The sequence below is a fragment of the Podarcis gaigeae genome (assembly GCF_964106915.1).
Source record: "Podarcis gaigeae genome assembly, chromosome: 14".
Classification (NCBI taxonomy): Eukaryota; Metazoa; Chordata; class Lepidosauria; order Squamata; family Lacertidae; genus Podarcis; species Podarcis gaigeae.
Genome location: NC_139690.1, coordinates 30,284,300 through 30,309,506, shown reverse-complemented (window position 1 = coordinate 30,309,506; position 25,207 = coordinate 30,284,300). Strand labels below are relative to the sequence as shown.

The following is a 25,207-nucleotide window of genomic DNA, read 5'->3' as shown; positions in this document are numbered from 1 at the left end:
GCACAATTGTGCTAAAACATGAGAGTCATTTTGCTATGTTCTTATTGAAGCCAAGTATGACTATACTGTATACTCGAGGAACAATGGGATGATTGTGTTCTGCCCTATTAGCACAGGAGATAAAGTGATGCCAAATTGCACACAAAAAATTGTCCTGTGTGCTTTGTCCCCTGACAACCTTTTAACGCTGGGGAGATCTTTTCAAGTGAGGCTGCTTGCCATATTTTTCTAATAATTGAGATTAGTCAAAGGGAAGGTTTCCCCAGAATTTAGCAGCAGACACCAAAAGGTGGGTTACAATTGGGTTTTGAAATTGTGCTGCTGCAGTAGAAGGAGGTAAGTGGGAAAAAGGCAGCTGTCTGGAAGAGGGAAAGTGGGGAGAGGTACTGCTCCCCTTGTGAAAGCAGTTGTCTCTAAGAGGCTGGTGTCTCTGGGAGGTCATTTTCATCAGGCCTAGGCCCACCTGGCACTATAGACATCAGCCCAAACCTGCCCACCTTAAGTTGTACCTGTGATGGGGAAGTGAGGATATAAGGCCAACCTACCAGGGGTGACCCCAGAGGAGTTTGTCTCTTTGGGGTGCAAAGAGAGCTCACCTGTTTCACTTTTTTCTGTGTGTGTTTATGGGTTTCTGTGTGGTGTCGTTTGTCTATTTCTCTGGGGGTTTTGCTGTGGTTTTTTTCCTAGATCATTTCTGAGGTGAGAGACTGGATGTTTTGATTTGATGTAATACTTGTACTTCTGCTTTTCCAGCAGCAAATGTTGAGTTCCAAGTGGCACCAAAAAACCGACGATGATTAGAATCATAGAATTGCAGAGTTGGGAGGGACCTTGAGGATCATCTAGTCCAACCCCCCGCAATGAAGGAATATGCAGCTGGGGGATCGAATCTGCAAGTTTGGCGTTAGCAACACCACGCTCTAACCAACTGAGTGTTGCAGTTACTGCAATATCAAACACAGCAGCAGATAAATATAGCTCACAACAAGAACAGATACATCAAAGCAATTAATACAATTAAGTGAAGTCACAGTATAATTCAAAATATGTGGCTTGGATTGGTGTAAGTAAAAGTGGTTTCATGCCTTTGAATGAAAGTGTTCCCTTCCTGGGTGTGAGGCAGGAGGGGAGCGTGGAGTTTTTGTCCCAGGATAACTCTCTTACTGGAGGCTTTATGGCGGCTTTTACCAATGCCTGTCAAAATATGTCCATAAAACCTATTTTCCCCAAGCCTGGTGCCCTCCAGATGTTTTGGACTACAAATCCCACCAGCCTCAGCCAGCCAGGTCACGCTCCAATTAGCCCCAGAACCCCAGAACCGTACCTGGTTCTGCTGGCTGGGGCTGATGGGAGTTGTAGTCCAAAAATCTGCAAAGCACCAGGCTGGGGAAGGCTGTTTGGAGTTTTTTTCTGTCAGATCGTACTGCGCATGCTTCATTTTAGCTGCGGCCTGTTCCTCCTGCAAATGAACAGAAGGGGCAGTTTTTCTTGGGCGGCAGGCAGGATGAGTCCATAGATGCACCAAAGTGTAGAGAAACATGTTGCTTGAGGGAAGGACGTGCTTTTCTACACACTTACCTGGGAGCAACTCCCATGGAACTTATGCTTGAGTAGACATGTGTAGGTTTCCTCTGTAAAATCCCGGTTTTCTTCATTGTTTGGGTAGACCTTACAAAAAGGAACTCGGAAGTCAGATACTTGATGTGCATCTATAAATTGGCAAGTTTATGAAAAGACACTAGAAACGTAGGACTTGGGATTTTATTCTTTTGTGCGCAGGCGCATATTTGCCCTTTGATTTCTTCCGACGCAAGCGTAGTTTGAACCGGGCAAGATCTGGCGTGCGCATGCGCTTTACCGGCTCCCTCCCTCCTCTGGTTCTGAAGGTAAGAGTCCTTTTCGCACCCCCTCCCCACCCGCCAGTCCCCAATAAATGGGGCAGGGAATCTCCCTCTATGGATCAGAGACAGTGCTCTGCGATGAAAATATAATGTATAATTGCAAGTTTTCATTCTTATTCCAATATTTATTTTAATTTATGTTGCATTTTAATTTTTGCAATGCTCACCCTTTCCCTCTTGTTTGCTTTCAGCGGTCCAAACTTATTTTATTTGCTTCTTGGATTTAGATGCCCTTTTTCCACTGAGGAGCTCAAAGTGTCCTCTGTTCCAGCCTTCCATTTAATGTCACAACTACGCTGTAAGCCATGTTTGGTTTGGACTTGATAGAACTGGGCTTTGAACCCAGGACTAGTCAGACACACTCCAGCTGCTGCATCACTCCTTGCCTTGTTACCTCTTCTTGGGTGGGTGGGGGAAGCAGCGATTGGCTGCATGCCGCTATTGATATTTTGGGAGCATGCTGTGTGCATTGAGGGGGCTGTATAAAAATGAAAAAACATTGCAATTCAAGGCTGAGCCAATCCATATTGCCTGAATAGCTTGAACCCACCCTCACCCTACCAGCCCTCTCCAGTGTGTGTGTGTTCTGCTCTACAAATTTGATCCAGGTTCCTAACAGTTTTAATAAGGGTCTACACACACACTTGGGGTTTCTTTCAGATTCCTGCATCCTCTTTCTGAAAGATGCAGGGACATGGCAACATACATAGACAGACAGACAGACAGACAGACAGACAGAAATTCTTGCAGTGACTCCATGGAAAACAGTGTGACTTGAGTGTGGCTTGTCAGTTTAGCATAAGAACATAAGAATTTGCTCCACTAGGTAAAGGTAAAGGTACCCCTGCCCGTACGGGCCAGTCTTGACAGACTCTGGGGTTGTGCGCCCATCTCACTTAAGAGGCCAGGGGCCAGCGCTGTCCGGAGACACTTCCGGGTCACGTGGCCAGCGTGACATCGCTGCATCTGGCGAGCCAGAGCCGCACACGGAAACGCCGTTTACCTTCCCGCTGGTAAGCGGTCCCTATTTATCTACTTGCACCCGGAGGTGCTTTCGAACTGCTAGGTTGGCAGGCGCTGGGACCGAGCAGCGGGAGCGCACCCCGCCGCAGGGATTCGAACCGCCGACCTTTCGATCGGCAAGTCCTAGGCGCTGAGGCTTTAACCCACAGCGCCACCTGCGTCCCACCCATTTGCTCCACTGGGTCAGACCAATAGCCTATCTAGTCCAGCATCCTGTCCTCACAGTGGCCAACCAAATGCCTCTTCTGGGAAGCTCCCAAGCTGCACCAAGCACAAGAGCCCTCTCCCCTGCTGCAGTATTCAGAAGCATTGCTGCCTCTGACTGTGGAGACAGAGCATAGCCATTGTGGCTAGTGGCCACGTTGTCAGCTCTCAGCTCCTTCCTGGGCAGTGCTGAGTCTCCCGCTCCCTGCCAGTGTCTCTTTGGGAGAAGGTAGGGCATCTCCTCTCTAGCCACATGGGCGGGACCTCCTACCCCTCTCTCTTTCTGTGTCCTTAGAAACCTGGACCATGAACACAGCACAGGGCACTGTGGGCAGCGACCCCGTCATCTTGGCCACTGCCGGCTATGACCACACAGTTCGCTTCTGGCAGGCCCACAGTGGGATATGCACCCGGACCGTCCAGCACCAAGATTCTGTATCCTTTTGATGTGCCAGCTGTAACAGGCCTTTGGCTCTGGTAACCTTACTTAGTGTTTTGCTATAGCTACGGGGGCCAGCCTGTTCTGTCTTCCTTAACTACATTTGCCAGCAGGTCAATGCTCTCGAGATCACCCCAGATCGGAGCATGATTGCTGCTGCAGGTAAGTGTGGTGTATTCCAAGAGCATGGAGGTGCAACCTTGTCTTTCCAACCTTGTCTCTCCAAGGGCATGATGTCTGTAATGCTGATGGCTCTGCCAAGGAATTGTGAGACATCTAACAGTGAATTCTCTCCATGATCACAAAGCTATGGCCTCAGGAGAAGCTAGGGAGGTTATTTCCAGCCCAGAGAAACACCCCCATGCTTGTTAGTTGATGTCAGCCCTACCATCAGGTAAAGTGAAGGAAATGCAACATGCCCCACCCCACTGCCCTGGTCATTCCTTTCCCCATCCTTATTTGGAGTTGATCGATTACATTTATATCCCACCATTTTATCCAAAGAGCTCAAGGTGGTGCCCATGGTTCTCCCTCTCCTTATTTAATCCCCACATCAACTCTGTGAGGTAGGTTAGGCTATGAGGCAGTGATTAACCCACACGGTCACCCAGTGAGATTCATGGCCAAGTGGGGATTTGAACCCTGGTCTCCAAGGACCTAGTCTGACACTCGAACCATTACGCCACACTGGCTCTCCAGTTAGGATGGGAGCAGGGCTAGAAAGAAAGGACAGACACAGAAGAGGGGACCTTACTGTTGTTTATAGTGTTGGGATTTACTGTTACAGGGATTCCTGGTTAATAAGATAAACTGCTTACAGTTCATAGAATCATAGAGCTGGAAAGGATCTCATAAGTCTAGTCTAACTTCCACTAAGACATTTATTCCTAATAGAGAATAACTTTGCTTTTAAACCTCCAAAGTTTAATTGAAACCCTGCTTTTGAACCCACCGGTGTAGGTCCTACCTACCTGAGTATGAGCAAACCAAAATTAATTTCACTTTGCTGTCCCCATCTCCTTAATACTTGCCACTACAGCTGAAGGAGAATGACTGCTTTAATCTTTTGTGGGTCTTGACACGAGTTCTTATTCTGCCAGTCGCCCGCAGAAAATTCTGTGCAAAGGTCAAATTTGTGCTTTTGAACTAGCAATGAACTAGTTGGGGGTCTTTTGCCCAGGCTATCAACACATCCGTATGTATGACTTGAACTCCAATAACCCAAACCCTGTTATCAACTACGATGGTGTCAGCAAGAACATCACCTCTGTTGGCTTCCATGAAGATGGTCGCTGGATGTACACGGGAGGTGAGGACTGCATGGCTCGCATCTGGGACCTCAGGTAAGCCTCTGGAGCTCTGCTCCTTTCCATAACCTGGAGAAAGGGGATAGAGAAAAGTTTTTCTCCCACTCTCACAGGAAACCCGGTGAAACTGCATGTTGGAAAACTCAGGACAGAAAAAAGAATTGATTTCATCATACAGTGCACAGTTAAATTATGGAGCTTGCACCCACAGGAGGCAGTGATAGCCATCAAACTGGATCGCTTTAAAAGGAGATTAGAAAAAAATTAGTGGAGAAAAATATTTATAGCTATTAGCCGCATCGGCTATGCTTTGCCTCTATGGTTGGAGGTAGAAATACTTCTGATGTGCCATTGGCCTGATACAGCATCAAAGCTCTTCTTATGACCATGGATCTGCAAGGAAAGTCAGTGAGTTTGATGATCTGCAAGATACACAGGAGTTTCTTTCCTCAAATCATGCTTAAGCAGCATTGTAGGCAAGAAGGCAGGTGTTGTTGTGGGGTCATGGCCAATGGTTCTTGCAGCCTAAATCAGATGCTTTCTCAGTTTAGGCTGGCACCACAGAACTGGAAGAGACTTAAAGTTTGACTCCCAATGCAGGAACAAGGTTGTCTGAGCCAAGGGTTTCCTAGCATGACCTCAAGCAAAACTCCATTCCACTGAGATTAATGAACTTTCCTTCCTAGCAAATTTATTTATTTATAAGAATATTTATATACCAACTCACAAAAAAATATGGTGGTGTACAATAAAATCATTTAAAACATCCAGAAATGGTAAGATCATAGAATACAGAACAACCAACTCAAAATTAAAAGTGGTTATCTAAAGTTTTAGGATTGCAGCCTGCATGCTGAATCTGCATCTAGTGGCTTGCCAGTTTAATTCTTGACAGTCTTGTTTAATGTTACAAGAGAAAGGAGAGTAGAAGGAAGAGGGGGAGAAGTCCAGCTTGTCCGACCTAAAGTTTGGGAGCTTTGGGAGTGAACAAACTGCTGATTTTCAGAGGGGTTGCTGTGTTAGTCTGTTGCACCTTAAGGCAAACAAATTTATAATGGCATAAGATTTGGAGACGATATGCCACTTCGTTGGGTGCATGAACTGTTATCCTGAGTTGCAGGAGTGGATATATTGAGGGTGAATTTTAAATTATGATGGGGGGGGGGGGTTTGGATCACAACGTAAGTTTACCCTCTATGTAGTTCAGGAAGAGGAATCTGCACTTTTAGGATGTGATCCCCTAAGCATTGTTTAATGCGCTCCACTGAGGGTTTGCCAGGAGATGTTTCTTTAAAATATAAGATCTGATTGCATAGGAGGCTTTCCTGGTGAATGAAGTTCACAAAAAGTGCTTTGGAGCTCCCTGGAGTAATGGCAGTGAAGGGGTTATGCTTTGGCTCACCTGTCATTCTGCCTGCATCTGTTCTGTTCCCAGGTCCCGCAACCTCCAGTGCCAGCGCATTTTCCAAGTGAATGCCCCCATCAACTGTGTCTGCCTCCATCCCAATCAGGTATGAATCACAGAATTGTAGAGTTGGAAGGGACCCCAGGGGTCACCTAGTCCAACCCCCTGCAATGTAGGAATTCCAGCTAAAATCATTGACATGTGGCCATCCAATCTCCAGTGAAGGGGAGTCTGTTCCACCGTTGGACTCCTCTTAGCATCAGGTAGGTCTTCCTAATGTTTAGTTAGAATCTCCTTTCTTTTCATTTGAATCCATGGGTTCAGGTTCTCCCCTCCGGAGCATCAGAAAACAAGCTTCCTCCATCTTCCATGTGACACCTCTTCCAATATCCGAAGGTGGCTCTCATATCGCCTCTCACTATTCTTCTCACCAGGCTAGAGAAACCCAAACCAGTCAACATGAAGCCCTCCCATCCACACATTCTAGATACTTTTATTTTCTGACATTCCTATTCCACCTTTCGTCCCTTGTGGAATCCAAAAGGGTGGGTTTGTGGGTTTCCAGACAGTCACCCACCCAGGCACTGACCAGACCCAGACCTGCTTAGCTTCAGCAGGGAGGTGGCCTCATGTGACTTCAGACCATCCCCTGGGAACGAGACCATTCAGTCTTCCAAATGGTGGGGATTTGCAGGGTCTGTGGTCTTGAGGGGTGATGGTCCTTTTTCTGTGTTTCTGTCCGCAGGCAGAACTTATCGTTGGGGACCAGAGTGGGGCCATTCACATCTGGGACTTGAAGACGGACCACAATGAACAACTCATCCCAGAGCCGGAAGTCTCTGTCAACTCAGTTCATATTGATCCTGATGCCAGCTACATGGCTGCCGTTAACAGTTCAGTAAGTGCTGGCTGGCTTTGTGGTGCAGTGATATGCTACAGCCTGCCTATTGCTTCTCTGCCAGTGTCTTGTTTAAAGAGTCCACAGTGGCTGTGTTTGCACGTAGCACTAAACCTGGGTTTGTTTTAACCATGGTTTGTTCAGCAAACCATGAGTTGCCTGACAGAGGAACAAACAAGCCATCCAGAGTTTTTGTTTTCCAGATGCTCTTGCCTCGGGCCACTATCGCTCAGTGAAGGCCTGAGGTGGGGTGGTCAAATAAATCATGGTTAAGCAAGGCTCCTCAGTTTGCCAAATCAGTTACCTCAAACTATGCTGGGCTGGGTTTGCACATGCCAGTTAGGTTAACAAACTATGGCTTGGTGTCATGTGACAACCAGATCTAAGCCTTCAAGGGATTTGGCGGGCAGATGGCCTCTCAGATGTTTCATTCCCCTCCCATTGCAGGGAAACTGTTACGTGTGGAATCTCACAGGTGGCATAGGAGACGAGGTGACGCAGCTCATCCCAAAGACCAAGATTCCTGCGCACAGCCGCTATGCTCTCCAGTGCAAATTCAGCCCAGACTCCACGTGAGTAGGACTGGCTTTCTAGGGTTTCAGATGGTGGGGGCGGGGGATGGCATTCCCAGCCCTATCTGCAGATGCCATAAGGTTGCCTGCTGGCATAGCAGATTCTCTTACCACTGAGCTACAGACCTTCCTTTTAAGGATTCTTTTTGGGACCCATAACTATGGAAGCTTTCTCCATTTAGTGCCAGTGTGGTGTAGTGGTTAGAGGGTTGGACCAGGACCTGGGAGACCAGGGTTCAGACCCCCACTCTGCCATGAAGCTCACTGGGGGACCTTGGGGGGGAGCAGTCACTGCCTCAGCCTCAACCTACACCAGAGGGTTGTTGTGAGGATTAAATGTGGAAGGGGAGAACTATGTATGCCACCTTGAGGAGGGGATGAAAATAAACAATACATTCTTTAAAATCCGGCAGTATAAATAGGGACTTTATGTTATCGGTTATTTTGGGTGACACTTCTAGCCCGTGTTCCACCTGCCTTGCCCCACTCTTAACTAGTCTTCAGTCTTCTGCTCCAGGCTTTTGGCGACCTGTTCTGCTGACCAAACCTGCAAGATCTGGAGGACGTCTAACTTCTCTCTGATGACGGAGTTGAGCATCAAGAGCAACAATCCTGGGGAAACCTCCCGCGGCTGGATGTGGGACTGCGCGTTTTCAGGGGACTCTCAGTACATTGTCACAGGTGAACAAGGGTGGGCCCACCTTTCCTTGGAGAATGAATAGGATGGATGGCAAGGGACATTAAGCCCCCTGTGGCCAGGCCAAGCTATTTTGGTACCTTATGTAGAAAATCAAACGATGCCCGTCCCATTTCTCCCTCCCACCCTACTAAAAATACGAAGATTTTGAACAACGTACACATTGTTAAACAGTACAGTGGTACCTCGGGTGAAGAACTTAATTGGTTCTGGAGGTCGGTTCTTAACCTGAAACTGTTCTGAACCTGAGGTACCACTTTAGTTAATGGGGCCTCCCACTGCCGCTGTGCGATTTCTGTTCTCATCCTGAAGCAAAGTTCTTAACCTGAGGTACTATTTCTGGGTTAGTGGAGTCTGCAACCTGAAGTGTCTTTAACCCGCGGTACCACTGTATATAATTCTATAAATGCTTTATGAAGTAGCTCACTAATTGTTACGGCAACCTTGTAAAAGCAGTTCAGTAGCATCCATATATTGCCGATTGTTGTGTGTGTTTGTATGTGTGGCTTCACGGTGTCCCTTTTCCTTCCCCAGCCTCCTCTGATAATCTGGCCAGGCTCTGGTGTGTGGAAACAGGCGAGATCAAACGGGAATACAGTGGGCATCAGAAAGCGGTCGTCTGCCTTGCTTTCAACGACAGCGTCTTGGGCTGAGAAGGCTGCGCTCACAAGATTGCTGCAAGACTGGGGGTTTTTTTGGGTCAGGTGTGCAAAGACTGTGTTGCCACCCACAGCTGCCTTTCTGCAGAAGAGCCAGATTCAAGTAAAATTGAAGCCACCTTAACCATCTTTGCACAGTGGCAGGCAGTTTTGAAACAGAACCTCCAGATTTTGTTTGGCTTAAGATCTTTGTGCAAAAGTATCGCTTAACAAAGAGTGGTTTGTAAGGAGAAACTGTGACACTCAGCACCAATGTTACAGTATGGGATGGATCTCCCAACAGAGGGTTTCAACTTGCTTTCTTTGGGGGACCGCTTTTGTTTAGGTGAGGCTGCCCTCTGTTCCTTCCATTCACCTTTGCCCAACGTAAATGGCTAAGCGGACATTCCAACTAATGTGCATACACCCCCCCCCCTTCTCCCACGCCAGGAACAAACGTAGGCGGCCTCTGTTGCAAGCTTACCACCTCCTGCTCCAGAAGGCTCACTGCAGTTGGAAGAAAAATGGTTTACCCTCATTCCTTTCGTGGTTATAAACTGCTGGATTGGATCAGAGGTCCATCTAGGCCAGCTACACCAGTGCGAAGCTCACAAGTAGGATGTGAGCACAGGAAAACTCATGACTGATTCCTGTTTTGTGGGGGGTTGGACTAGATGACCCTTTGTGTCCTTTCCAACACTGCAATTCTGTGATTTCCCCTCTGCTCCTGGAGGTTACTGTCTTGACTAGTAGCTTTCATCTTCCATGAATTGTCTAGAGTAGACCCCTCTCAAAGCCATCCAGGTCAGTAGCCATCACTGCATCTTGTGGGAGCGAATTCCCATAGTTCTGCTATAACTTTCTTCTGTCCCTCCTGAATTTTTCAACATTGGCATCATTGGACAATCCGGGGTTGGTGGGGGGCAGCATTATGGGAGAGCGGGAGTGTTTTCTAACTGAATCAAGCTGCAAGTAAAAATGCAGTTAGGACATTCAATGCTGGAGCCAGGCGTGGGGAGAGTGAGCAATGCCTTCTCCCCGGAGTTTGGGGGCTAGGCTCAGAAGTGCCTTTATTAATTAGATTATTTAAATGCAGCCTTCCCCCAGATGGTACTCTCCAGCTGTTTTGGACTACAACTCCCATCAGCTCCAGCACCCTATGGCAATGCCGTCTGTGACCGACGTCAAATTGTAGTCCAAAAAAGCTGGAGAGCACCAGCTTGAGAAAGGCTGGTTGCGTAACTGAGCTAGCCAAGCAGTGTACCGCTGCCATCCTGGTCCACAGAATTGGAAAAAAAGGACTGAAAGGGGCATCCAGCAGGGAAGTGTGCTTGGAGAAGTACAAGCGTGCTTTTAGCCCTGGGGGGTGGGACACAGGAGTTCTTGGTTCCTCTCTTTTCTCTCTCCTTCCCTTGCTGCTATTAACACACATCTCAAGCTCCTCATTCCTCATTTTTTGTGCTTTAAATTATTGTCACACATGCACACACACACCAGGGTAGCTCCTTAAAATGAGTGGTTTGTGGTTTTTCTTAAAAAATACTTTGATTTACAAAATGTTTGTTTGACTCAGATTTTTAACTGAATCTACACCACGCAGTTTCTTCTCCCCACAGACAATTATTTACAGGCTTAGAGCAGAAAGGGCAACACTCTTTGTAAATAAAGCAGGAGTATACATATACATACAGTATATACACACACACAGATGTATATACTGCCATCTTGACTGAGTGTCGCTGTAATTCAAGCTTCCTCAACCTGGTGCCCTTCAGGTGCTGTTGGACTACAAGCCCATCAGACCTGGGAAGCACAGCTGTGCTGATGGGAATTGTAGTCCAAAGCACCCAGAGAGCACCAGGTTGGGGAAGGTTCCTGTAGCCCTTCTTGCCCAATCCAGAGCCCTGAATTGCAACGTGGGCTTGGCGGAGACAGCAAAGCCTCGCCCTTGTGTTCAAGTAGAGAAGAGCAGAGGTGCAGAGGGTGGTCCAGGCCATTCATTCGGGAAGGTAGTAGAAGCAGATGGAGACACAGATGTTGTTCGGAAAGCAGATGTCGATGCACAGGTAGATGAGCCGCTGCTTTGGAGGACCTATAAGGAGAACAGGTGTGCAGCGGGTGCGGTTAGTGCACGGACGGCATTCAAATGCACAGCATTTACTATTAAAACTGATTATTGGGGGGGGGGAGGTTGCGTATTAACGCAGCTCTCTTGCAGAATCTGGGAAAAGGCAACCACTCGCCTTCAATAATTTTGCGTATTTAAATTTCAAGAAGCAGGTCTCGGGCTCTGCTGCTATACATCTCCCATCCAAGAAACCACCTGCAAAAGGCTCCAGTGTTCCAGAAAGGGTGTCTCCCCACCTCTGAGCTCTTAAGACAGTGGGAGACACACCAGCTTGTTTAGCACTTCTCATCCCAGGGGAATTCAATCTGAGGGACTGGAGCTCTGCTCAGCAGATTGAATGCAAGCCTGAAAGCTCTTTATTGGATACCTGTTGTCCACCTTTCTACATGGTCCTCAGAATACAACCTGGTTTGGGATTATTTTTATTTAGCCTAGCTGAATAGGCATGCTGAGAGGCAGGAGTTTTTGAATTAATTAAATCGCTATCCCACCTTTTCCATGAGGTTTACATGCCTCTTCCTCTTTATTTCATCCTCACAACATGCTGTGAGAGTCTGCCTTATATAGTCATATCTAGTCCATGAAGCTCAATGTTCTTTACACTGACTGGCAGCTGCTGTCCAGGGTATCCCAGACTTACCTAGAGATGCTACTGGCAATTGAACCTGGGACCTCTTGCATGCAAGGCAGATGGGCTACCATTGAGCTATGATGACCCTCCCCCAGCTGGCTGCGTCTGTTAGGGGCTGGGGTCCAGGAGGCCACTCACCGTCTTTTTTCTTGACCCAGTAGATGGGTGCCTGCCCACACAAAGACCTGACAGCCTCCCCTGCCTCTTCTGGTCGCACCTGCCTCCCTGGCACAATCCCCAGGAACTCACGGTAGTACTGGGTCCTGTCGTTGGGAAGCGGCAGCTGATCAACCTTGGCAGGAACAAGAAGCACCAAGTGTCAGGGCTCTGCATTCCTTAATCCTTCATTAGTGACCATCAAAAGGAAGCACTGAACAGATGCTGGTATAAGCCAACCTTCACTCCAGCTGGTGCCCTGCAAAGGTTTTGGTCTACAGCTCATATCACGGCAGTGCTTGCTAGGGATGTTGGCAGTTGTAGTTGAAAATATCTGGCTAAGGCAACCCAGTCAGATGTGCAGGGTACGTTATTATTTGAAGGGCACCAGCTTTGAGAAGGCTGGTGTGGACAGATGAACACCAGCATCTAGTTCTGCCAAGGGGTCAGGGACTCGGGAGCTGCAGTTATGCCACACTGACCTGTCCTTTTTTTAAAAAATGGTAAATATTTTATTCGTCTTATAATAAAATGGCATTGTTCAACCTCAACAAAACATGCAGAGCATTGTATGCATCCACCCATAAATCACATATGAGAAAGAAAAGTGGCAAGTGACTGAAACAGTGAATGCATCACCTTCAACTATCCATGGCATAGCATATCCTTTAGTAAGTGTGAGGGGCTGGAAGTCTGACGTTAACAATCTTATTATTACAACATAAGGGCCTGCTGGATTAGAGCAATGGCCCATCTAATTCAGCATCCTGTTTTCACAGTGGCCAACTAGATGGCCCTGCAGGAAATCTGCAGGCAGGATCCAAACACGAGAGCCCTCTCCCCTCCTGTGGTTTCCTGCAACTAGTATTCAGAAGCATTGCTGTCTCCAACTGTGAAGGCAGAGAGAGCATAATTGAAAGCCCCCTTCTCCATGGAATTATCTATTTTTCTTTTAAAGCCATCCAGGTTGGTGACTGCCACTGCCTCCTGCGGGAGTAAGTTCTATAGTTTAACTTCATCCTGCATGAAGAAATTGTATATTTTAAAGATTTATTTCCTGCCCTTCACCCCAAGGTCCCTAACATCACTTCTGTTTACACAGCTGACATATGGGAACCAGACCTTTTCAAAACAGTCTTTCATTAACAAGGTTGCTGGGTGTCTCACATTCCTCCCCATTTACTTTCTTCCAAAGTTCTGGGGGAGCGTTGGCAGAGCTGGCCAGGAGCGCTGCCTCCCTGCTAAATGGAAGTGGGGGCGGTAAACCAACCCCACTGAGCTTTGTCCTGATGTTCCCGGCAGAACAGGGGCCTCTGTCTTTCCGAAATCAAACCTCTGCCCTCGCCCCTCACCTGAAGCCATTAACATTTTGTCTGGAGGACTCTTATGCATCATTACTCAGACTTATGCTGCTGTGGAATCACTGACAAAAGCACCTTTGTTTCCTTGGCTTACTTCAATTGCCCATGAGCTGGAAAGAGGGTTTCCTCTCCTTGTCTCTGGCCCTCTCACCCGCCACTATGTTACATTTTCGTCTCCTTTTCCTTTTACTTAAAGGAAATGGATAGGAGTAACCCACTCATCTTGGCTTAGAAGGCACAGAGGGAATAGTTTTTCTTCCTCTCTCATAACACTAGAACTCATGGGCATCCATTGAAGCTGAATGTTGGAAGATTCAGGAAGGATAAAATGAAGGACAGCTCTTCTTCATGCAGTTAACCTATGGAACTCACACCCACAGGAGGCAATGATGGCCACCAACTTGGATGGCCTTAAAAGAGGATTGGACACATTGAGGGAGGAGGAAAAGGCAATCCATGGCTACTAGTCACAATGGCTACGCTCTGATACCTTGCTCAGAAGCAGCAATGCTTCTGAAAATGAGCTGCTGGAAGGGACATCTAGCTGGCCACTGTGTGAACAGGATGCTGGACGAGATGGGCCACTAGCCTCATGCAGAAGTGACATCGTATGTTCTGAATGCCCAACAGGGCTAGACAAAGACATTTTGCTGTTGACCAGAAGGTTGGTGTTTTGAACCACCCAGAGACAGCTGTGGGAAGGACTCCTGCATTGCAGGGGTTGGACTAGATGACTCAAGGGGTCCCTTTGAAATCTACAATTCTATAACCTGTGGCAATCCAGTTGCCGTTGGGTTTTCAGATTCAGTAGCTGGCCAGCAGTCAGGGATGATGACAGGAGCTGGAGTCCAGGAAGATCTGGAGGGCCAGAGGTTAGGCACTCCTGATTAAGATGCATCCTAAAGGGAACGAATAATTCCCCTTTTAAAGCCTAAGTTAGTGTCTTTCATCACCTCTTGTGGGAGATGAAATATTCCTGGCTTTCCAGGTGATGCTTCTTCAAAATTCATTTAAACTAAGAAAATAGACTATAGAGAATCTGGATTCTATGGAGGCTGCTTCAGCATTCTGTGCTTACCCTGTGTTCTGACAGGTTGAAGGACATCTGGACAGTGTCTCGGTCTCGGTCATCCATCATCCGCAGGTAGCAATTGTTCTGCTCTGAGGGCTTGTAGCAGACGTAGCCCTGAACAGAAGAAACTAGATAAGTCTGTTTTGTTTGTTGGCAGGTTGCTTGATCCACTAAGTGAACATAGTACTATCCTCTCTGCCTCCTGTGTAGCACCAGCAATGCACTTGGGGGAGCTACCGGTAATATGTGGTCCGTGAGAGATGCTGGACTCCCAGTCCCAGCATGGCCGGCAGGCAGAGATGATGGGTGCTGTGGCCCAGCATCACCTGAAGGGCTGTGGGTTAGCCACCCCTGCAATACATTCTCATAGTTGTTTTTCCTGAACTTTCAGGCACAGGCTCTGAGAGTTGCTCCAGTGTGTTTCATTTGCAGAGAGAAAGATGCAGAGGTTTCTGATCTGGAAGCCACATCCTTCCTCAACTGGAGGTTTTGACTTCCAATACTGATTTTGTGTGTGTAAATACGTACATGCTAAGGGTCTTATGGCTGTGTGCAGAGGAAAATGCACTCTGCACATGCCCCTGAGCATTTTATTCTATCGAAGATTCCTGGGATGAAGCCTGCTCTCTCTGTGTGTGTCTTCTAGGGGCCTGCATGTCCAACACTGCTCAGAGCGGCTGAAATTTCTGTATAGCTAGACTGAAACCCACACTTGTTCTGGGGGCCTCCTGCACATCCAGAGGGATGCTCATTTCATTGAGCCACTTGAGCAGCAGGAGGGCAAGAGGCGGCTTGCTCTGACAGTTCACTTTACTATTTCTAACGCCGGCTCCTCAATGCTCCACCATGCTCCTTTGAATGCCAGGAAACTGCATCAGATTCCCCTATATTTATATATAACCTGTTCATTAAAAAAATCTGTGGCACTTAACGAGGATAAAGGAATGCCACAAATATTGCTTCTTTTACCATCACAAAAATCCTGGGAGGCAGAAAGGCCATGAGGATTTCCCATTCAAGTGGCTTGGCCAGGAGCACCCGCCAGCTTCACGGCTTAGGTGGGTTTTGTGGCTGCACCGGCAATTTCTCAGCATTGCGCACCCTTCCCCCATCCCCTTCCTCACAATTTGGAAAGGCAAGGACCACCAGGACACTCACATTCTTGTTGTCAAACAAGACTGACGTTGTATGGTTACTTGGGGAAGTTATGCAATAAGTAACTGTGTTCTTGGACTTGTTCATGAAAGCCGACTGGTTCATCCGGGACCCTGGTCGGTTCTGGAAGTTTAACCGGACAACCTGCAAAAGAGGCTATGAAGATATGCAGTGTTAAGCCTGGGGGGGGGGGGGAGAAACTGCCTGGGCTATCAGCTGCAGCAAGATTCTGTGCGCTCCCCTCCCTGGTCCTTTTCTTGGGGGGTGTGCGTCTAGAACAGCTAAAGATAGTCATGGCAACAGCCAGAAAGAGGAAGACTTACGTCTTTCAGCTCTTCAGCTTAGAAAACAGATGTTTTAATGGAGTGTTTGCAAGGAGGTTTGCAAAATCACAACTGGTGCAAGAAGGGAGACGACAGGAGTAATTTACTCTTTCTCAAAACAGAAGAACATGTTGCTGATGAAATGCGCAGGGCAGATGAAAGAAAATGCTCTCATGTGAAACACATACTTGTTCGTACATAAATCATTTCAAGAATACAGGGAAGGGGATACAGATAAAGAGTTTTCCAGTGGTAATAATATAAAGCAATAAACAAATAAATCAAATCAAGTCCCATTGAGTTCAATGGGACATATGGTACTCCCGGGCCAGCATGCTGAACAGCCTTCTCTCAACCTGGAACCTTCCAGCTGTAAGCAGCTCATGGGAGTTGTAGTCCAAAGCATCGGTGGGGTGGTGGAGTGGGCTGGTTGGTTGCACTGTTGGGGAAGGCTGGTATAGAGGACTGCAACCTTATTTTGCTGATGACTGATGAACAGTTTCAGCCACTCCCTGCAGGCAAAATGGGATGGTGAACAGAGTATTGTGTTCCCCGGGTAAGAGAATCTCCTTACCTTGGGAGATGTTTTTGCGAAGCTGAGAGTTGCTGCCACAGCAATGCAGATAATTCCACAGATTAAAATGACAGAAAGAACAACCCAAAATGTCCTGGAAGGGCTTTTGGATTCTGCCGGTAAGGCTCTCTCCTAAGAGCCAAGATAAGCCCATCAGTCAAACAGAAGCCAACAAGTTGAACATCAAAAGTATTAGTGGGAAACACCACATGCAACCTTCATTTGAAGGACTCCAACCCTTTCCTATTCTGCTTAGGAAAATGAAGTACAATAAAACGGCATGACAAAAATGCAAACATGGATGTACTTGATGGATACAGAAGGTGTTGTTATGCGATATAAGCAGCTTAGGGTTTGCCTACCCAGTTTATATGGTTGTAACCTGCCCTGGAACCTAAGGGCAGGTAATTAATAAAAAATTATTATTATTAATAATGTTTTGTTGACATGAAAATTAACTCATTCTCATCCCATTGCTGGATGAGTGATCCCTGGTTTTTCCGAAAGCTGTGGACTATGTAAAGACAGGTAATACAAGGTATTCAAAATGTTTTTTGTCATGATCCACAGGGATTCCATGGATCATACATCTTCCTCTTTCCCTTGGTATCTAAGTCTTTGTATTATTTTGGTGTTCAAGTTGTTACTCTGCAAAAGCATAGGGATCTCATGCAGTGTAGTTATCAATTTTTGGAGAAGTCTGGCTTGATTTAAAATCTTTAGTGAACAGAATTGAAATTAAGACAGCAATCCTTTGCAGGCTTGCTCAAATACAGGTCCCACTGTGTTCAGAGGAATTTACTCCAAAATAAAGGATTGCAGTATAAGATATTTAGGCAGGCTTTGAAACTAAAATGTTTAATACTGTACTCTGCCTAAGTAAATGCAAGAGATTCAGAATATTGCCTACACAAAGTATAAAACAGTCTTCTCCAACCTTGTAGCTTTGATGTTTTGGACCTGTGCTGGCTGGGGCTTATAGTCCAATACATCTGGAGGGCAGCTGCCTGACAAAAAGTATTAGTTTAATGTTGACAGTAAGACTTCCTATAACATATATAAGTTCCCTAAGGTTATGAAAGATTTCACTAAGTTTGATCATTCTTGCCTATGGAGTACCTTCATTCTCCAGGAACACCAAGATCTCCATCAATAGTCGTGGTGTAGGAACAGCCGAGATGGTGCCCTTGTGATGTTGTGGGACCACAAACCACACTACCTTAGACTACTGGTATTGCTAGCTGGGGCTGATGGGAATTGGGGGCCCAACTTCTCGAGAGCATCACATCGGGTACCCCTGTCCTGGGGCAATGAAAGGATTTGGATCAGAGCATTCTCTCAATTCCCTTTCTCAACCTGTATCACTCTCTCACTTCTACCCTGATGCCAATACATCCAAAGTATTTTTGTGCCCAAGTTGAGAACTCCAGGCATCCCAATAATGTGGGACACAATCCATTTGCAAGTTTTCCTGTGTGACTGTGCATCACTCCACTCCTTTAAAAGGAAAAATCCCAAGAGAAACAGATCAGGAACCCATTAAGGGACTTTTACTGTGCCAAGAAGTGGCAGGTGCTGGGTTGTGGGGAAAGAAAAGGCGGCAGGGTACTTACTGGACAGGGGGTGATGTGGGCCACAGTCTGTTCCTCCATTCTCGATGCCCTCTTTGCTCCTCTGACTCTGCCTTCTGACAGTATAGAGCTTGTGCATTATCAAATCCCTCGAATCCGGTTTGAAACCTGAGAACATGTCCCATTTTACTGCCCACCCTGGCACCTTGACTTGGAGAAGGAGCCACGTGGTGGTGAAACTTTAGATGCTCTTAATGGTGGGAGGGAACAGAGGCTGCAGAAAGATGCTGTCCTGGGCACGGTGATGCTTTCGCTGTCCTTCCTTGTGAGACAGCTAACACATTCATGGGGAACACAATTGGGGGCTTTGTGTGAGACCTTTGCATTCTGGCAGCCGCCCTTGGTATGGGCCAGACATCTCTCTCATTTGGGGTGGGGGGAGGGAAGGAATTGAAAACAAGTAGAGAAGAGTGCCAGGCTGCCCAGAGGTCTGAGACATCTGCTCCTGGAGAGAAGCTGCCATTCAGACCTGTCACCTTCCGAACCTCTGCAGCGCACAGAACCACAACTCTCCTGAATTAACACGGTCAGAAACAGGAAAAGGTTACTTGATGTGATTAATTATCAAATATAAATATATTTTTGTATTACATGTCAAGCAAAGGCGTCTTTTTGAGGACTCTGAAGGAAGAGGAAGTAGGAGACAACTTTGCGATTTCAACAATTTGGGAAACTGGATTGTCCCATTTTAAGATGGCAGCATGGCCATTGACACCAATAATGATCAGGCTAGATGTTAAAAAACCCAAGGGTTTTTTTTGCAGAAGGTGGTGGGTGGGAGAAAAAAGGTTGTTTCTCTCGAGCCATCCTTGCCTGCAGCTGGTCAAGTTTTAAGATGGGAGTGTGAGAGGAGCTAGCGCACATTCAAATGAGGTACTTTCAGGTGCTGGCAGTTTTCAAGTTGCACCTCAGCCTCCTGGGAGGAAGGAGGGGAGAATGGCTGATCATCCATGTCAGTAAATGCAAGTAGCGAAGTGGGCACATACCTATGATAGGTGGAGAACAGGAATAAAGAGAAACTAAAAAATAGAATCCAAAGGCCCATAGAAAGAACCTCGACTTGTAGAGTCAGTGGAGCAGCTCACCAGCACTGGCCCAGTTTACTTTGTTTCACGTCCAATGAAATGGCCTGAAGCCTTGGCTATTTCAACAGTGAGCTTGCCCCAAGATCATCTGGGGCAAGGCTATGATGACAGCTTGTCATCATCGTCTTATGAAGCACCTGCCATCTTTTGCTTCCAAGCTATTTCTTCTGGCAAAAGATCATACCACTGTCCTACGGTGTTTGCTTGAGGCCTATTAGAAAAAGGGGTGGGGGCCAGAAGAAAAATGCTTTCATGCAGACATGCTCATTCTCATAATTAACACACACTCTCGTGTATTTCATGGCTCAAAGTTAAGGCTGGGCACATTTTCCTCTGGCACCATTTCCTCAGAACACCCATTCTGCTCCTGCTCAGCTGTGGCTAAACAGCCCTTTTATGTCTCTAAATAGCTAAAAGCAAACCAGTCATCAACTTTGTGATATGTAGCCAAATACCGGCTCGGGGTGGTGAATTCTTTAAGGAATGTGCTGGCTGAAGTGATGGAAGTTGTAGCACAAAACATCTGGAGATTTATTTTCACTAAAAATAAGTAAAAACATGCTAAATTAGATCTCTATTGCCTTAGGGCACTAATTCTGAATCCAATTTTTTTCAGAAATCCAAAACCTCCAGGGATGACGTGACAGGCAAACACAAGGCTCAGGCCTGATGGATAAACCACAATTTGCCATTATTTTTGAACCTAGTCTCTATGTGTAAAGAGGTACGGAGTTCTAAAAAAGGGAGATTAAGGCTGCAACTGTAGACAATAAACTCCACTGACAACAGAAGGACCTATTTCTACACAAAGTTATATAGGATTGCTAGTCTTATTTTACCAAAAAACAATTCTCACTAACCTTACATTAGGAACTAGAAATTCAAACTATTAATTTGAAACGGGAAAGAACACACAGCCAATTTAAATAAAAGAAAAATCTTCCCACTGGTGTCTCCTGGATATTTACAACATTGCACAATTTAGCTCTCAAGCAGGTCTCTTCCACATTCGATCATGATGCTACCGACAATTCAAATGAAACCTTATGGAAACAATTCCAATTTAAAAAAACAGGGTAAAAGGCTTATTTTGTATATTATTTTTGATGAACATGAATGAGGTTCACAGCATGCAAAATTAAAAGGCAACAACACAAAGAAAAAAGAGAGACTTCTCGTTTAATATGACTCAAGAACAGGACTGAATTTCCCCAGATGCTTTTACACAGACTGCTTGGTCTTTCACCAGCACAGTTTCAAAACAAGGGAAGAAACAGTGAAAAGAGGTGAAAGGCTCTATTGCATGGCTAGTAAGTATGAGCAGTTGTTGACAGGTTTCTAAACAACATTTATCATATATGGAACAATTCCTCAATCTCCCCAGATTTGCATAAGCAGAAGTCCTAGCAAAAGGACATCATGTTATTTTCAAGTCAGTCCAAACAGAAAGAAAGAAACCGTTTGCATTATCATCGAAGATGGAGAAAACCTTTAGGCTTACAAATCAGTTCAGCAAGCCTAAGAAGAAAAAAAATCTATTGAGAAACAGATTATAAAGGGTACCTTGCTGGGTGGGGGGGTGTTATTGTGTATCTTTAGCACTTCAATGCTAATCCTATAATATTTATAAATACAAAATATATTTCATGGTGGACAACACAATTATTGCTGCATCAAAAAGTGGCAAGTTCATGCAAGTTTCAAGTGTCTGTGATACAGGAAGCATAATCTGCACACAATGGATGTGCACACAATTTGGAAAATGAAAGCAAACAAGCATCATCTGTTGTTTACCCAAAGTGAGTGCTGCTTTCATCCTTACATCTCCATATCTGATTTATTCAGCTGTTATTACACAATTTGGCATTTAGTGTCAAAAGGACAAAACTACCCAGACACTTCAAGAGTGCATTTAATCATGTTTCCTACAAAACAGCAAAACAAAATGGCTTGAACTCCCATTTTCAGCAGACAATTGGAGCCAACGTGGATCTGCAAAGGACTTCCAATGTCCTCTGAACAACCCACTATTAATAGGAAGCACAGGAAAAGTTACTGTAGTTGCTTGATCAGCACTGACTTCAAAATGGCTTGAACACAAAATATTTATGCCAGAGGATCCCACAGATGGTACAATTTATGCTTGGGATCATTAACTACTACAACTTGTAGGAAGACCTTCATGTGACTGTGGCATTTTTGTAACTTTGCATGTGTAATTCAACCATTAGCAATTTGGGAATCCTCAAATGATCCTTACTTAAAATGGTACTTCACCTTGCAGACTGCGCAGGTATTGCTGTGGTATGTACTGAAGAACACAAGCAAGATCTTTTGGAAATCTATTGATATTTCTCCTGAACAATAAATTCTATTTTTGATATATTATAATTCACTTTTAAAATAGATATATGTTCTTCACATCACTATATATATATTTATATTTATACACACATACACACACACCCCTACTATCTTAGAGGAATACATGAAACACGACAGCATCTTTCGTGTTTTGCATATTGAAGCAAGTGCAAATGGCTGTGTGGAAAGGCGCAACAACAAAATTATTGAACACACAAGTGATTTTCTATTTCCTGAAATCACATCTGAAGCAGGCTGCCTAAAACCGGGACCTGAGTAAGCATCAAAGCCAAGCTTAAAGTCAAGTTCTACAGGTCAGAAAAGAGCAATTGCCCTCCTACTGCTCATTTCCCTGAATTTCCCACAGACGAGGATATAGTTTCCACAAAGAACCACAGTGAAAAGTTTTAAGAGAAGCCTGCCCAATCCCTTTACCAGCTGAGCAAGACTCTACCCTGATGCCATTAACACTGCGGTTGTTTAAGACATACTTAATGCTTCACAACATCTGAAAGCTAACCAACACAACACACTTCCCTCTTTGTTCCAAAGTGCATTTTAAAGGAATTTGTAAACAGAGACCTTGAATTCTAAGTTACACACTAAAAGTCTCTGAAGTTGCAAGCAGCAATCATGTGCATTGCAGTAACTGAGGTGATACTACCAGCCTCGAGCCACTGAGGGTGCAGGGGGTGGGGAGAAGATACATTTTAAAAGCTGGAAAACTTCCCTTTTTTAATCCTGGAGGGTGGGGAGAAGGTCAGCTATGCTATCAACATAGTAATCGGGGACTAGCTTTCTCCGCTCAGGACAGTCACTCTCTAAGTGACCTTTTACTTCTTCTAGGGTGGAGACCCCTGTGAGGGTCAGAAGAGTTGTCAAGCCACAGTTGTTGCCCATGAGGATGTCTGTGTCCAAGCGGTCGCCGACCATGATGGTGCGAGCAGGATCGATGTTGAACTCCTTGCCCACACACTCAAAGATGTAGCGGCTGGGCTTGCCAATGATGAATGCTTCACGCTCTGCTGCCGTCTCCACTGCTTTGACAAGGCAGCCAGTTCCTAAGAAGAGAAGCAAAGCAATTGTGAGCCAGATACAGCCCTGATGAACAAGTGCAAACCCCAAACTCATCTCAGTAGTCTATAAAGCCTGTCAGTGGGGGAAGCCAGCTGTGAGAACTCAGCTATGTTGTACTATTAAAGAAGGCAAACACTGGTCATTTCCTCAGAAATGTTAAAGGCAATCTTTTAGGTCAAATCTGCCAAGCCTCACAAATGATCCCACCCACCCCCAGCCCACACATCTATCCTAATCTCTGCACTATTTTAAAGTAGCTGCTGGTACTCCACAACAGCCACTAGTCGGTACATCCCACTGGACAACCCCCACAGCTAAAGACTGACACAGGATTATCATAACATGGTGTGTGACAAATGCTGAAAAGAGTTGGGAAGAGACCCAGTTGAGAGCAAAACAACTGTGAGGCTACCTTTAAGGGGCTGAGGTTCTAGAGCAGAGGGCATTTCCCCCCCCTGAAGCAACTATTCACCCAGATAAAAGACATTAAACATTTTTTAATGAAAACATCTGCCCACATATCAGGAAGCAGCTATTGTGGTGGGCCTAGCAAGGTCCTTATCAGAGAGGCCTCCACCTGCCTCTTCCCTCTCTTTCATGTGTGTTCACCCACTACCAATAAAGGTTGTTGCAGTGTGCAGCCCACATACTGTAAAAGTACTGATCATGGAAAGCAGTTACCAGTCAATGTAGCAGGTCCTGAACTAGAGAGGCGAATGATCTAAGTATAAGGGAGCATTCTCTGTTCCTATTACAGCTCCCATTCCTCACACTTAGCCATACTAATGAGGGCCGACAGGAGTTGAACAAATGGGCTAGAGGAAGCTTGGGATGAGGGTTAGTCTTGACCTGAGATGAAGCTTTCTATGAAGCTCACTGAGTGATTTCGGACTGCGTAATCTATCTCAACAGGGTAGTGATGATAAAAATTGGGCTGGATTGAAAAATTGCTTCCAATACACGGTAAGCTAGAAGGATAACAAAACATTACAACATTAAAAAGCAACATTCCTGCAGGGGAAAGGCAAGGGAAACACTTTGCTTACTCAGCCTGTGTCCCTCTGGGCCCATCACATTCTGCAAGCACTCAGATATAGCCAGACACAGGCCACATTCACACCATACATTTAAAGCAGTACACCACTTTAATTAGTTGTGGCTTTGCCCAAAGACTTATGGTAGCCATAGATTGTTAAGGGTGCTGAGCTTTGCTAGACCACCATTTGCTTCACATAGTTACGATTCCCAGAGCTCCCTGGGAAGAGGGACTGATTGTCACGCTACACTGTGAACTGAGGCAACTAGAGGTCTACTGACAATTCTTTAAACCACAACTCCCAGCTTTCTTTAGGGAAAACTACGCAGGTGGCGCTGTGGGTTAAAGCCTCAGCGCCTAGGACTTGCCGATCGAAAGGTCGGCGGTTCGAATCCCTGCGGCGGGGTGCGCTCCTGCTGCTCGGTCCCAGCGCCTGCCAACCTAGCAGTTCAAAAGCACCTCCGGGTGCAAGTAGATAAATAGGGACCGCTTACCAGCGGGAAGGTAAACGGCGTTTCCGTGTGCGGCTCTGGCTCGCCAGAGCAGCGATGTCACGCTGGCCACGTGACCCGGAAGTGTCTCCGGACAGCGCTGGCCCCTGGCCTCTTAAGTGAGATGGGCGCACAACCCCAGAGTCTGTCAAGACTGGCCCGTACGGGCAGGGGTACCTTTACCTTTACCTTTATGGCTGTTCAAGTGATATTGTAGCGCTTTAAATGTGAGCGTGTGAACGTGTCCTCCGTCACGTCCTATGTTCGCTCAGCCACCTGTGCCCTTCCGGACGGTCACGCTCAGCTGGAGCTCAAATGCGGTCTGACGCACTTAAGAGCGCGGGAGCGCGCACACATACACAACAACACGCGTGTACGCACCGGGGACGGCGCTCCCTCCCTCGAGCGGCAGACGGTTATCCCGATTGGTGCCCACCAGGAGACACCCGTCGCGCATCAGGTATCGCAGGGCCAGGCAGAGCTTGCCGTAGCTGAAGTGCTCGTCGTAGCCCACCAGCACCGCCCGCACAGAAGGATCGAGCGGGGCGCGGGAGCCAAAGTTGGCGGACCCCGGCTCGGGGGCGGGGCCCGTGCCCAGGTGCGCCACGCCCACCGCCTCCAGTTCGGCGCTGAGGGCGGCCCCACCCAGCACGTAGGCGGCGCCTCCCGCAGGAAGGGCGTGGCTCAAGTAGCGCGCGGCGCAGTAGGCGGAGCCGAAGACCTGCCGCGTCTCGGCCGGCGGGAAGCCCAGGCGCTGTAACTTCTCCACGTAGGCCTGGCGCGTGCGGGAAGAGTTATTGGTCACGTAGCACAGCTGCTTCCCGGCGCCCGCCAGGCGGCCCAGCGCCTCCGCCGCCCCGGGAATCGCCGCCTCGCCCCGCCACAGCACCCCGTCGCAGTCGAACAACACCGCCTCCGCGTCCCGTAGCGCCGACCGCGCCGCGGCCGACGTTCCCAGCCGTTCACACCGCTTCGCCATCGCGGACCTGCTCGGATGGACGGACTGAGAGAAACCGGCGCTGCTTTCTTCTCACGACTT

General features: G+C 46.8%; 3 protein-coding genes across 8 annotated transcripts; 1 reads left to right on the top strand and 2 right to left on the bottom strand.

The window, feature by feature from the left end:
- The first annotated feature begins 1,772 nt into the window (after positions 1-1,772).
- MLST8 (MTOR associated protein, LST8 homolog) lies at positions 1,773-10,641 on the top strand. 6 transcript variants are annotated; one of them, XR_014557882.1, is made up of 10 exons: positions 1,780-1,886; positions 3,424-3,563; positions 3,678-3,729; positions 4,748-4,910; positions 6,310-6,385; positions 7,025-7,177; positions 7,625-7,749; positions 8,267-8,430; positions 8,981-10,361; positions 10,393-10,641. XR_014557882.1 is itself a non-coding variant. In XM_083712102.1 (9 exons), the coding sequence occupies exons 2-9, from the start codon at positions 3,435-3,437 to the stop codon at positions 9,097-9,099; spliced, it is 981 nt and encodes a 326-aa protein (XP_083568228.1). In that variant the 5' UTR covers positions 1,773-1,886; positions 3,424-3,434; the 3' UTR covers positions 9,100-10,641. The 6 variants fall into 6 exon arrangements, 5 of the variants coding, with proteins under 5 accessions (XP_083568228.1, XP_083568231.1, XP_083568232.1 ...); XM_083712102.1 differs by having other exon boundaries at positions 1,773-1,886; positions 8,981-10,641; XM_083712105.1 differs by having other exon boundaries at positions 3,681-3,729; positions 8,981-10,641.
- On the bottom strand, positions 10,530-18,627 carry BRICD5 (BRICHOS domain containing 5). The gene is made up of 6 exons (XM_083712119.1): positions 18,098-18,627; positions 16,485-16,616; positions 15,591-15,743; positions 14,439-14,546; positions 11,982-12,135; positions 10,530-11,176 (listed from the first exon to the last, which is right to left on the bottom strand). Exons 1-6 carry the CDS (start codon positions 18,134-18,136, stop codon positions 11,082-11,084), a joined length of 681 nt encoding a protein of 226 aa, XP_083568245.1. The 5' UTR covers positions 18,137-18,627; the 3' UTR covers positions 10,530-11,081.
- Positions 18,628-20,362: 1,735 nt separating this feature from the next.
- PGP (phosphoglycolate phosphatase) lies at positions 20,363-25,147 on the bottom strand (the record flags this gene model as incomplete). Its single annotated transcript, XM_083712111.1, has 2 exons — positions 20,363-22,625; positions 24,550-25,147. 2 exons carry the CDS (start codon positions 25,145-25,147, stop codon positions 22,300-22,302), a joined length of 924 nt encoding a protein of 307 aa, XP_083568237.1. The 3' UTR covers positions 20,363-22,299.
- Positions 25,148-25,207: the final 60 nt, after the last annotated feature.

What these genes read in the sequence shown, in the direction of transcription:
- BRICD5 (XM_083712119.1), bottom strand. Translation starts at nt 18,136, where the DNA reads ATGGAGGAACAGACTGTGGCCCACATCACCCCCTGTCCA. An exon ending in TCTTGTTTGACAACAAGAAT is followed by an intron (nt 14,547 to 15,590) that starts GTGAGTGTCCTG and finishes TCTTCTGTTCAG; the next exon opens with GGCTACGTCTGCTACAAGCC. An exon ending in CTGGGTCAAGAAAAAAGACG is followed by an intron (nt 11,177 to 11,981) that starts GTGAGTGGCCTC and finishes TTCTCCTTATAG; the next exon opens with GTCCTCCAAAGCAGCGGCTC.
- MLST8 (XM_083712102.1), top strand. Translation starts at nt 3,435, where the DNA reads ATGAACACAGCACAGGGCACTGTGGGCAGCGACCCCGTCATCTTGGCC. An exon ending in AAATTCAGCCCAGACTCCAC is followed by an intron (nt 7,750 to 8,266) that starts GTGAGTAGGACT and finishes CTTCTGCTCCAG; the next exon opens with GCTTTTGGCGACCTGTTCTG. An exon ending in CTCTCAGTACATTGTCACAG is followed by an intron (nt 8,431 to 8,980) that starts GTGAACAAGGGT and finishes TTCCTTCCCCAG; the next exon opens with CCTCCTCTGATAATCTGGCC.